This window comes from Loxodonta africana, chromosome 3, assembly GCF_030014295.1.
Source record: "Loxodonta africana isolate mLoxAfr1 chromosome 3, mLoxAfr1.hap2, whole genome shotgun sequence".
NCBI classification, from domain to species: domain Eukaryota; kingdom Metazoa; phylum Chordata; class Mammalia; order Proboscidea; family Elephantidae; genus Loxodonta; species Loxodonta africana.
Genome location: NC_087344.1, coordinates 156,956,832 through 156,970,665, shown reverse-complemented (window position 1 = coordinate 156,970,665; position 13,834 = coordinate 156,956,832). Strand labels below are relative to the sequence as shown.

Below are 13,834 nucleotides of genomic sequence, written 5' to 3'. Positions count from 1 at the left end.
TTTGACAATTTACTGTCAATATACTGTTGCAGCCGCTTTTGAATGATCTTCAGCAAAATTTTACTTGCTTATGATATTAATGATATTGTTCAATAATATCCACATTCAGTTGGATCATCTTTCTTGGGAATAGGCATAAATATGGATCTCTTCCAATTGGTTAGGCAGGTAGCTGTGTTCCAAATTTTTTGGCATAGATGAGTGAGTACTTCCAGGACTGCATCTGTTGAAACATCTCAACTGTCCTAATAATTACTCTTAAAGTTTAAGCACACATATTCAAATATTTAGTTTCTGTCAACATCTATCTAGTGTCTGAAATACCTACAGGTACTGTCATGGATTGAATAGTGTCCCTGCCAAAATATCTGTCAACTTGGCTAGACCATAATTCCCAGTACTGCGTCGTTGTCCTCCATTTTGTGATCGGATATATTTATCCTATGTGTTTGTCATGGATTGAATTATGTCCCCCCAAAATATGTGTATCAATTTGTCTAGGCCATGATTCCCAGTATTGTGTGATTTCCACCATTTTGTCATCTGATATGATTGTCCTATATTTTGTAAATCCTATCACTATGATGTTAATGGGATGGACTATTGGCAGTTATGTTGGTGAGATCTACAAGATTAGATTGTGTCTTAAGCCAATCTGTTTTGTGATATAAAAGAGAGAATTGAGCAGAGAGACAGTGGGACCTCATACCACCACGAAAGCAGAGCCAGGAGTAGAGTGCATCCTCTGGACCCGGGGTCCCAGCACAGAGAAGCTCCTAGTCCAGGGGAAGATTGACGACAAAGACCTTCCTCCAGAGCTGACAGGGAGAGAGAGTCTTCCCCTGGAGATGATGCCCTGAATCTGGACTTCTAGCCTACTAGACTGTGAAAGAATAAACTTCTGTTTGTTAAAGCCATTCACTTATGGTATTTCTGTTACATCAGCACTAGATGACTAAAACAGTGTGGTAAATCCTAACCTTTGTGATGTTAATATGGTAGGATTAGGCAGTTATGTTAATGGGGCAGGACACAACCTATAGGATTAGGTTGTATCTGGAGTCAATCTCTTTCAAGATATAAAAGTGAGAAGTGAGCAGAGAGGAGGGGGACTTCATGCCACCAAGAAAGATGCACCAGGGAATGGAGTGCATCCTTTGGACCTGGGGTTCCTGCACTGAGAAGCTCCTAGACCAGGGAAAGATTGATGACGAGGACCTTCCTCCAGAACTCACACAGAGGGAAAGTCTTGCCCTAGAGCTGGCATCCTGAATTTGGACTTCTATTTTCCTAGACTGTGAGAGAATAAATTTCTGTTAAAGCCATTCACTTGTGCTATTTCTGTTATAGCAGCACTAGATAACTAAGACAGGTCCTATAGATACATCTATCTAGTGTCAGTATCTATAGCTTTCCAATAAACATGAAAAGAAAAACCCTGACTTGTACCATCTATGAGAAGACTAACATCTGTTACTTATTCTTTCCTAGGTAACTGGTTCCCCTCAGAAAGCTTTTGGGATGTCTTTTTATCCTTGGAGTCCTAAAATGCACTATGACATATCTAAATGTGAATGTTTTAAAGATAATTAGTATCAGCCCTGATTAGCATTTGGTAGCCCTGTTTAATCAGAAGCATCTTTTTTCTTTTAGCTCTGGGAATTTTTCTTATTTCTTTCATTATTTTCTGCCTTCATTCTCATTATTTTCTTCTTTAGGAAATTCTATTATACAGATTTCTCCTTCTAGTCTGTTAGCTTTTCTTTCTCTCATAATCTCACCACCCTTTGATTTTTCACAATTGTTAGCTTTTAATTTCTATGAACTCTTGATTTTTTTCCATAGCAATTTTCAAAAATTATTTAATGGACTTATGATTTCTCAAGTATTTATGCATGTTAATTTCACACACTTTCAAGTTTTTCATTTAACTATTCATCCTTATTTTTAGGTGTTATTTCTTCTGTTTATTGCATTTTGCACTTCATTTTCATGAGGTTGATTTTCCTCAGACGTTGATGATCTTGGGCCAGTACTTACATTTCTTATTGAGAATTCCTTTTCCCTTCTAGGTGGACATTGTGTCTTGTCATAGGAGCTTCTCCCCTGTGATTACTGGGGCAGGGTGGAGCAGGAATATGGCTTCTGGATATTTGGCTTCTGGTTCTCATTCTTCAGGCAGTAGTGAGTTACCTGGGGTGTTACCCTGATTTTCTGAACCCAGTGTGCTCCATTTGTGAAATGTCTATGTTAGAACTCTCATTTTGATTTTCAGTTTCACAGCAGGTTTTCTCTTGCATGTGTTTTAAACTTTGCTCTTTGTCTTAGTCATCTAGTGCTGCTGTAACAGAAATACCATGAGTGCATGGTTTCCACAAAGAGAAGTTTATTCTTTCACAGTCTAGTAGGCTGCAAGTTCAAATTCAGGGCATCACCTCCAGAGGAAGTCTTTCTCTCTCTGTTGGTTCTGGAGGAAGGTCCTTCTTATCAATCTTCCCCTGGACTAGGAGTTTTTCTGTGCAGGGACTTTGGGTCCAGAAGACAAGCTCTGCTCCCAGCACTGCTTTCTTGGTGGTATGAAGTTTCCCTGCCTCTCTGCTCACTTCTCTCTTTTATATCTCAAAAGAGATTCTTTCAAGACACAATCCAATCATAACTGCCGCAAATCCCATCTCACCAATATCATAGAGATAGGATTTACAATACATAGGAAAATCACTTCAGATGACAAAATGGTGGACAATCACACAATGCTAGGAATCATGGCCTAGCCAAATAGATACAAATATTTTTGGGGGACATAATTCAATCCATGACACTTTTCTTCTTTCTCCATCATTCTGATCCCATCTGACTTGTGTTTTCTAAAAATTCTCCAAATTTTCTGATCCATTAATAATATACCTTTTTGTTCTCATGTTGTTATAAATTTATTATTTACAGGGTTTTTTTTTTTTTCTTCTTATTTTAAGGTGCCTTGAGAGGGAGGGAGGTAAACACTGTGTCCAATCTGAACTCTGGATTGTGTGTAGAAATGACAAGTTTATTTGTATCCTGTATTTGCATAAGTAGTGGTTTTTTTTTTTAATAACCATAGTATAGTCTTCATTTTTCATTTTAAAGTATCATTCCATTTTCAAGTGCACTGTTCCTCTTTCCCACTACAAAATTGTCCCTCACCCATTTTACTTGGCAGCAGAGAAGAATAATTTATCCAACATATTCTTTTACCTGTGTGGAGCCATCCAACATATATTTGACAACAGTGCCTTGACTGGTGATAACTCTCGATGCCTCCTGCTCCACTGGTGGCATTACTGCTTTATAGAACTCAGAGTGCTTCAGTCTCTGCGGGTAGCTCTGTCGGACCATGATGTCCCAAGAAGGTTCCTCATCCATGACATACTGATCTTAAAATAAACAAACAAATAAATAAAGTCTTACTGTGGACTGGGCAATGCTCTGAGGCTTGGGTTTTATCTTCTTGCTTTGATTATTTTCATTCTTTTGTCTGCATATGGATAATAGGGTCATTTCCACGTCCTGGCAAATGGCTCAGAGTACTGGTCCTTTGATGACCTTGTCACATTCAAGTATAGTGAATAAAAGGCATAACAGGTGCCTTTTCTTTGACCAAGTCAATCTCTCTAATGAAGTTCAGGACATCTCGGGGCAAAATAATGAAGGAAGCAGAGTTTGCTGTCTTAATATCCTCTTACTTCCCCTTTGGTGCTCTTCACACACCTTTGAGTAATCTTTGTCCCTGGTGCCCAATGGTACCCTTGTGTCTCCTGGTTACTAAGAGTCCCTGGGAAGTCACTCACACTCAGGCTTGCCCTTCCTAGACAGTTTATCATCTTTCCAGTTAATATAATCCTCTCACTTCTAACCAAGATCCTTATCATACCATACCGGCTGCCGTCAAGTCGATTCCAACTCATAATGACCACTATAGGACAGAGTAGAACTGCCCAATAGAGCTTCCAAGGAGTGCCTGGTGGATTCGAACTGCTGACCTTTTGGTTAGCAGCTGTAGTGCTTAACCACTACAACACCAGGGTTTCCAAGATCCTTACATCTCTGCTTTTAGCTGGCAATTAAAGAAAAAAAAGCACCTAGTAAGCTCTTTTGAAAAGGAATAATTAAGAATTTCTGGTATATAGTAGCTACTCAGTTTTTGCTAACTGAATAATTTCTTTTTCTCAACTTATAAAGTACTTTCTTGAATTATTCTTAATAAAATAATTAATGTGTAATGGTGGTATTTCAAGGACTGTATCAGGCTAGTGGAAAAAATATTTTGGAATGAAGGCCCTTCATAGTACCCTTCAAATTACAAGAGAAATAACAATGATTAATGATAAAGTAGTAAACATTTATTGAGATATTTCTACATGCTAAATGCTTTATATTATTCAGTCTACCTCAGCAATCCTGTAAGGTAAATGTTTTCACTTTCCAGAGTTTTCAGATGAAGAAACGGAGGCTTAGGGGTAGGGGTGGGGGTTAGAACTTCCCCAAGGTTACACAGCCAGTATGTGGCAAAGCTGGGATTTGAACCCAGTCTCTGTGTCTAACCATTACCTTATACCGGCAAAACGACCATCACTATCACAACCAAAAAACTAACATTTGAATAATATGTTCCAGGTTAGAAAATGTTTTCTCAAAACCTATGGGGTTATAGCTTGTCCAAAGTCACCCAAGAAAGAAGTCAGTCTGGGCTCTTTCTTCTTACCCCATGTGCCTTTCTCTCCTTATGTCCAAGACTGATCCTGATGAAGATACTACTTCTTTGGCAAGTGTATTGTAATTATGTTCAGATTTGAATGAGGATATCTTAACATACGGAAGATTTAAAAAAGATTATGTGTTCCAGGCAGAGTTATCATTAGCCACATTACCTAGCCTGACAGAATGATGAAAATATAGGGTAAACAATGGAACTAATGGAAAGCACAGGTGGAATAGGTCTTCAGCTGGGGTTTGGTAACAAGACTAAGAAAATAAATAAATAAACAAGCAAACAAATAGATCCTTGGATGTGAGCACACTATCCCTCTCAGTATACTCATAGCACCTTACACTTTAGAAGATCTGAGTGACCATTTAGCACAGTGGGTCTCATCATGGAGAACCTGGACAACTAGAGATCCTTGGAAATAAAAACAGAGGCTCATAGTCTATTAATAACATAGAACACCTAGTGAAAAGCAAAATCAATCTGAGGTAAGACAACACAGATTAACTGTAATATTTAGTTTTGTGTCTTTTGGCTGGCAATAAAAAAATTATTTTTAAATAGTCATTTTTCTTTTTTTAATGGGCACACTCTCTTCAAATATGGTGAAATAAGGGAATCTTAGCAAAGAGGATACTTGGTTGGAAAAACTTTGGGATCCTTTTATATAATTAGCATTTATCAGATGAGGAAACTTGGTCCAGAGACAGTGAGTAACTTTAAAAGGCCATATCATTAGTTTATGCCAGAGCCAACTTCAGAACTTGGGGTCTACTTTAGTGCTTTGTTGCATCTTTTACTTCAACTGCAACAGAGGGCTCCATTTAAATGGCATTCAAATTGAATCACTAATATGGATGTCCCATCAGGTTAGTTAAAGAAGTTCTGCTTGTACTTATTTATACAGCTTAATGCGGCAGTGGTGGTTCAGTGGTAGAATTCTCTCTTTCCATGAGGGAGACATGAGTTCAACTCCCGGCCAATGCACCTGTTGCCCAGCTGCTACCTGTCTATCAGTGGAGGCTTGCGTGTAGCTATGATGGTGGAAAGGTTTTGGCAGAGCTTCCAGAAGACAGCCTAGGAAGAAAGACCTGGAGATCTACTTCCAAAAACCAGCAAATGGGAACCCTGTGAAATCAGAACAGTCTGATCTGCAACTGATCATGGGGATGGCACAGGACTGGGCCGTGTTTTGTTTTGCATTGGGTTTGCCTTGAGTTGGGGGGGTGGACACTAAGGCCGCTAACATCAACAATAATAGGTTAGAAGTCATATGTAGAAGCAACAGAATATAAAATTATATACTTAGGTCTGGAAATGATGACTGATTTGGGTTTTCTTCATCCATTTAACCTGCATTTATCTATATTTACTTTGTGCTCACTGTCCTTTGTTTTGATCAGATTTACAAAGTACAGTACCTATGGCTCTTGTAGAGACAGGAAGTCAGGGCTGCACAGTAGTTGTTAAGATCACTGGCTCTGCCAACACTGGACCAGGAATGGCATCTTAGCTCTGCCACTTAGGAGCTGGGTGACCTTGGGCAAGTTACTGAACCTCTTAAAACCTCAAGTTCTTTATTTTGTAAAAGGAGTTATTTGTACCTAGCTCATAGCACTTGTATTTTGTTTTTTTGATATATATATTAAGTACTTAAAACAGTGCCTGGCACATAATAAGTGCTCAAAATATGGTAGTTATTATAATTATCATTATTTAAAAATAACCTTGTTCATTATCAACGACGAGTATGTTTAACTGGTAGGAAAATGCACACTTTTCTATGGTTATTTAACCGTTTTCTATATTTTTTGCCCCCTGCCTCCCTGCTCCACCCCAGCTAGCACTTACTTGCAGACTCTTGCCCAATGAAGGTCAATAGCAGCCCACTGGGGCAAGATACATTTAGGTTTTGGAAGGTGGGAACAAAAAGAGTCTCTTGTACAACAGGTTCTGGTTCTACTTCTTCCTGTAAAATAAAAAAGTTAGCATGTGAATAATTGCTTCTCATTTGCTAAATGAGCTCTTGATTTATTTTGACTGAACACTTGCTGAGTCTTTAGGATGTGACTTGCCCAGGGTGAGGTGTGCAATAGACCTGTGAGGATGCATGTGTCTCTGCCTTTGTGCAGTTTATGTTCTACTTGTAGAGTGAAACACAGACATGTGAAACAGTTAAACAACAGTACAGATGGTTGGCAGTCTTTCCTCAGAAAAGGGAGAGTTCAAAGTTAATGAGAATAATTGAGAAAGGTTTCAAGGCCGAGTTGGGGCTTGAACTAGGCCTTTAAAGACACCTTTAATCGAATGTCTAGGTTTAGGGTAGGGTACATGGGAGAACAACATCCCGTTGCCTTCTTTGTGTAATTCTTACAGTGAGATGCTAGAGATATTATACTATTAAGATATGTGTCCTTATTTTTCTGTAATGAGCATGAACTCCTTCTCTAGGAATTAAAAACAATAAAGACACAATATAAGAAGTTATTTATAAATTAACGAGGATTTGGATGTGTCTAATAAAGTGCTTGGGTGCTAAGCAAAAAGGTCGGCGGTTCTAACCCACCAGCAGCTCTATGGAGAAAGATGTGAGAGTCTGCTCCCATAAAGGTTTACAGTCTTGGAAACCCTATGGGGGCAGTTCTCCTTTGTCCTGTAGGGTCACTATGAGTTGAAATTGACTTGCTAACAGTGGGCTTAATTATTCTAATTAATTTTGTGCCAGCTATGCCCGAATTCTTGTTTGGTTATGTGTACTCAAGAATGAAAGTTATGAAGAACTGAATTACTGGGCTGAGGGCTGGGGACCATGGTCTTGGGGGGATATCTAGCTCAATTGGCATAGCATAGTTTGTAAAGAAAATGTTCTATGTCCTACTTTGGTGAGTAGAATCAGGGGTCTTAAAAGCTTGTAACTGGCCATCTAAGACACTCCACTGGTTCTGCCCTGTCTGGAGCAAGGGAGAATGAAGAAGACCAAAGACACAAGGGAAAGATTAGTCCAAAGGACTAACGGACCACAACTACCACAGGCTCCACCAGACTGAGTCCAGCACAACTCGATGGTGCTCAGCTATCACTACCAACTGCTCTGACAGGGATTACAATAGAGGGTCCCAGACAGAGCTAGAGAAAAATGTAGAACAAAATTCGGACTCACAAAGAAAGACCATACTTACTGGTCTGACGATATGGCCCCTAAAAGAATCTTTTGACTCAGTACTGATGTCACTTCTGAGGTTCACCCTTCAGCCAAAGGTTAGATAGGCTTATAAAACAAAATGAGACTAAGCGGGCACACCAGCCTGAGGGCCAGGGACAGGAAGGCAGGAGGAGACAGGAAAGCTGGTAGCGGGGAGCGCAGGGTTCAGAGGGGGAGTGCGCTGACATGTCGTGGGGTTGGCAACCAATGCCACAAAACAACGTGTGTATTAGTTGTTTAATGAGTAATTTATTCTGTAAATCTTCATCTAAAGTACAAAAATAATTAAAAAAAGAATGGACATAGATGCCAGTAATGAGTGACCACATATTTTATGCTTCCTTTTATATGAAAAGGCCAGAATAGGCAAATATATTGAGACAGTAGATTAGTGGTTGCCTAGGGCTGGGGGAAGATGAAGAATAACTGCTAATGGGCATGGGGCTTCTTTTGGGGGTGATGGTTGCCCATCTCTGGAGTATTCTAAAAAGCCAAATAATTTAAATTGGTTTTATATGAATTATATTTCAATAACGCTGTTAAAAAAAAAAAAAGAAACAAACAAAAAGAATGGAAGTTATTTGGTTACTTGCAACCAATCTGCTATTAATAATCATTTCAGTTTTTCCACTTGGTTTTCCTTTGGTAGCCACTAAAATTGATCCAACTGATCCCTCATCCCTGGACATTGAGTTTATTCTAACTGGTCTTCTATTGTTGATCATTTAGGTTGTTCTGATTGTTTTTTTGGTCACTAACAGAGGAAGAATATGAATAATTAGCTGAAAATGAATTAAAAACACAAAGCAAAATTAAGTGAAAAAATCAAGTGGAAATTCGGTAAAATGAACAAAAATGCTCAAAGACACAAATCTCATTACATACAAAACCAGTAAGCATTTCCCCATCCTCCTATTATCATCAGTTTTCAAAAGCGTTGGGTGAACTAGTTGGTTTGCTACCAAATTCTTTTCAGCCAAATTAGTTTTAAAGAGATTACCTGGAATCACTCCGTTCAATATTTGAACATTTTTACTTCATAAGGGTCAAGTGGGCTGACATGAGGCAACTTATCTAGTGTAGCCAAATAAACACTGTGCTGAGGCTGAGTAACATTTAAACACCTAAATTGTAAAGGGTCAGAGTCTAAAATCCAATTTCCTGAGCACTTTTTAACACATTTTTTTCTTCTGATTAAAAGTCAAGTATTTGTACTTGTACAAGGTTTGATGAGTCGTTTCCTTCTTGTCCTTCTTTTAGAGTCCTCTTCTGATCTGTGTTTTCTCTATTAGAAAAGTATTTAAAGTCAAAGCTCGTGTTTGTATTTGTGTGTGTGTGTATGAGGTCTGAGGATAGAAGGTGGAATGATCTTTAATCATAAGTGTAAGTTGGACTGGCTGTCTCTGAGTCTTGCTGGATTCTTAGCACATTAATATCTATCAAAGTCTGCCATTGTTTAGTTATAGAATCTCCTCTTCCAGTTGTTATCTCAAGCTAAATAAAGTTTAAAAGTAAGGAATGGTGGAAGCTGAACCAATCAAAAGTTAAGAAAAACTAAGAACCAGGGTGGGAAAAAGGCTGAACTAGTTGTTCTGAGCTTAGAATGAATAACCTGAAACAATCTGCATAAAACAGTGTTTCCTAGAGTGTGGATCCAACCTCTGCATCCAAATCTCTTCTTGTCCATTCAGAGTTGAAAATAGGAAGAATGTTAATGCAGCTGTACAATAAAATTCAGGAGCACAATTGAAATGCACTGTAATAACATTATTGACATAGTCCCAGAGTTTTAAAGAGTAAACATTGAGGAAGAAACAAGAGTTTGGAAATCCATGGCAAGGTTCATTTACCTTTTTCTCTTCTTCTTTTGGGTGCTCTTCTTCTTTAATGGATTCTTTAGGCTTTTCTTTGCCTTTTGTTTTCCCTCCTTTTGCTTTGCCTTGAGGAATAGTTGCTATTACAGGGATTATTGTTGGAGTAAGTGCTGAAGGGATATTCAACATTGTTTCCAAATTATGGTCCTTATCCTCTGTAAATAGAAGAAGGGGAAAACAAGAAAATGAAACATTCATATTTGATATGCTTGTTAAACAAAATTTACATTACAAAATTTATCTAAGTTCAGCAATAATTTGATTATCAGCTGGATAGATTCCAGGGGTAGTAAACTGAATTTGAAAATACTTATAAAAAATTTATAAAATATGGAGTACTTAATACTTTAATATGGAGCCCTGGTGACACGGTGGTTAAAGCGCTCAGCTGCTAACCAAAGGTTGGTGGTTTAAAGCCACCTGCCACTCCACGGAAGAAAGATGTGGTAATCTGCTTCTGTAAAGATTATAGCCTTGGAAACCACATGGGGAAGTACCTCCTTAGCTGTCTATACCCAATTACAGGGAATGCAAGGATTGAAATTTTCTTTTGCCACTAGCAGATACAAGTTCTTAAATATCAATGTTTTATGTATGCTTAAGGAATTTTTAATGTATTTTTAAAAAGACACATACATTTAATTAAAAAAAAATTCAGGCAGTAAGACATTACTAATTATTTACTATGAACATTTTCAAATGGAATGCTTATAGCCTGAAATTCGGGACATTTGTTTTAAATGGAATGATCACATATAAATTTAAGGATTAAATCAAGAACAAGGAAATCACTTAGGAAGCAGGAGCAATACAATTGATAGAGAGTAGACTATAAATACCTTAATCTAAAATAGTGATAATCTGCTCAGAGGAGATAGAAATTCTTAGTTAGCATGCAGTGACAATGGATTTTAATAAATAATTTGTTAGACACCAAATAATTTCTTCAATTGTTGGCTTAAAACAATTCAAATACAAAATTAAAAGACCAACTCCCAGATAAAGCAAAATCGTTAACAAATTTAACCGACTTTCTAACTCACTGGAGTACTAGGCTATTTGGCACAAGAGAAGGTACGTGATTCACGGGAATGGTGTCTCTGCACAAAAGGAACTACCTGGTAAAACAGACAATTGGATCACCATGATCTACACTAACACACAAATGATTTAATGTAGCCTTAGACTATACAGCATAGGGATTACCTTTTGTTTTTGTAATGCTTTTTTTTTGTTGTTTGATTTTGCTGTGTTGTGGTTCGATTCCTCTAAAAAGCATTAGAACCCACAAGATTTCCTAAATGGTCCTTGGTAAAGTGACATACTATTTCATGGTATGTAAGAAAATAGCTCCCAGTTGAGAATGATGTGTTTATTGGAAGCAGGGTAGAGAAATTCTTTAAGATGTCCAATGAATGGCTCTTTTAAGACTAATGTCCTGAAACACGCTAAGTAATTCCACAATCATAGGATCCATAAAAATATTATTTTGTAGAAAACTAAGAGGGTTCCTTGGCAAATCATGTTTTCTTTGGCACCAACTAACAGGCTTATATTCATGGGCTAGTTAACAAAGATAACTGGAATACATACATATGTGTGCGTGTGATTTCATTATGTATATATATTTATATATAAGATTACATATATATAATAAATGATGTTTAAACTTCAAAGCATTATTTTTTATTTCCTATATATATAAACCCCTTGCAGTCGAGTTGATTTTGACTCACAGAGACCCTATAAGAAAGAGTAGAACTGTCCTATAGGGTTTCCAAGGAGTGGCTGGTGGATTTGAGCTGCCAACCTTTTGTTTAGTCACAGAGCTCTTAACCATTGCACCATCAGGGTTCATATATATAAACACATATATTCACACATATATATGTATGTATATCTTCCCCTCCCACACACACACACACATACACGCATCTTATATCCTCACTATGCACGAAAAGCTCTGAAGGGCATTAAATCAGAATATGTTTATCAGTAAGCAGGTGTGGATTAACCAGTAAGCAAGGTATGAACAGGCTTACAGTAAGCAAGGTACAGGCTACTTGTGCTTACTTACTAATCTGTAGTGCATGATTTCACTTTAAAAACAGGTGGAATTGTGCACTACAGATTAGTAAGTAAGCACAAGTAAGCCCGTGCATACCTTGCTTATTGGGTAATCTGTCTCTGTCAGTAAGTGTGAAACAGATTGAGGATGGGCGGGCACCCCTTATCCTTTCTGTTGCATTTACTTCACCTGGAGCCATTCCACTGGATCCATAGTAACTTATTGAGAGGCAGATTCCATTTTCCAAGGTGGCAGAAAAAGATCCAAACTTGCTTATAGCTTTTTTCTTGACATTTGATCCTTCTAAAAGAAAAAAAAAAAAAAATTAAATGACGGACATTCCCATTTTATTCAAAAGAAAAGTAAGCAAAACTCAGCATGAAGGCTAGGAATGAGGATCTTAGTTGGTCTATGACAATCGACTCAAAAATAATCAGTTTAACCCTTACCACGCATCAGGGCTGTTAAAGGGAAATTTTGTGACTCTTGTTTTAAGGGGTTTAAGTTAAAATGAAGAGAGGAAGCAAATTGGTTGATGGCATAGCCATATGCAAGTTATTCATATGACAGATTATCCATGTGAATTTTAAAATGAAAACCATCAATTCTGTCTCAATTTCCCACATTTTAAAAAGCATTCTAAAATCCCTACATTCAAGATTCCTTACATTTTAAATCACATTTTAAAATGGTTTCAGTCAAACATAATTTAAAAGCAAAATCTGTTTAAGCATACATTCTTAAGGTATATGTGAAGAATCTATGAATTTTCTGTTTTGTGGTTTTTTTTTTTTTAGTTCGCCATTCCCTCTATTATCATAGATAATCAATATGGGGCAATACTAATTTAAAATATTCTGATCCATGAAGAGATCATTTTTAGACAGGGAAGTACAAATGACAAATGGAACGAAAGGTAGTATTTAGTGTTGATCAGGGTGCTGGGAAATGTTGTTAGTTGCTGACAAGTCAGCCCCCAACTCATGGCAATCCTATGCACAATGGAACAAAAACCTTGCCTGGTCCTGCATTTTCATTTCATGATCTGTTTCGGATTGAACTGTTGTGATCCATAGGTTTCTCACTGGCTGATTTTTCAAAGTAGACCTCCAGGCCTTTCTTCCTAGTGTGTCTTAGTCTGGAAGCTCTGTTGAAAGCTGTTCAGTATCATAGCAACAGGCAAACCACCACTGACAGATGGGCGGTGGCTGTACGAGGTGCACTGGCTGGGAATTAACCTGGATCTTCTGCTTGGAAGGTGAGAATTCTATCATGGAACCAACAATGTCCCTCTACAGGGAAATAGGCACCTTCATACAACATTAATTTGAGGGTATGGGCTTAGAAATTTGAGGGAAAGCACTTTGAAATAGCTCATCTAAGAGGGGCCTAGTGGACAGAGGGTTAGCTATTGGAAATCACCTTAATATGCAAAATATATATATATTATTAAACAAATTATGATATATATATATTTACATACATTGTTGTTGTTAGGTGCTGTCGAGTTGGTTCCGATTCATAGCGATCCCATGCACAACAGAATGAAACACTGCCTGGTCCTGCACCATCCTCACAATTATTGCTATGCTACATAAATATATATGTATATATAAATATATCTGTTTATTTATTTAGGTGAAAGGTCACGTAAATATGTAAAAGCATGAAAATGATTAATAAATGTTATGATATACATATATACCAATGAAATATGATGAAGCCTTAAAAAAGCTTGTTTTCAAAGAATAATGAATAGAAAAATGATCACGATGATAAAGTAAAGGAAAAATACACTAATTATAACCATAGCTATTACTGAGGTGGCAGAATTATGGGCAGCTATTACCTTCTTTAAATATTTCGATGTTTTCTAATTTTTTATAATAGTTTATATACTTCTACATCAGGTAAAACAAAGTAAAGTAATTAAAGGTTCTGTTGCAAAG

General features: G+C 37.4%; 1 protein-coding gene across 2 annotated transcripts in view; it reads right to left on the bottom strand.

Annotated features, from left to right (window-relative positions):
- SPAG17 (sperm associated antigen 17) overlaps positions 1–13,834 on the bottom strand; it is a 259,459-nt gene that overhangs the window by 63,728 nt on the left and 181,897 nt on the right. For both annotated transcript variants that reach the window (XM_064282366.1, XM_003409619.4), the window contains exons 24-27: positions 12,075–12,188; positions 9,794–9,972; positions 6,593–6,710; positions 3,232–3,410 (exon numbers count right to left, since the gene is read on the bottom strand). In XM_064282366.1, coding sequence (XP_064138436.1) covers positions 3,232–3,410; positions 6,593–6,710; positions 9,794–9,972; positions 12,075–12,188 — 590 coding nt within the window. The remainder of the gene's footprint in view (positions 1–3,231; positions 3,411–6,592; positions 6,711–9,793; positions 9,973–12,074; positions 12,189–13,834) is intronic.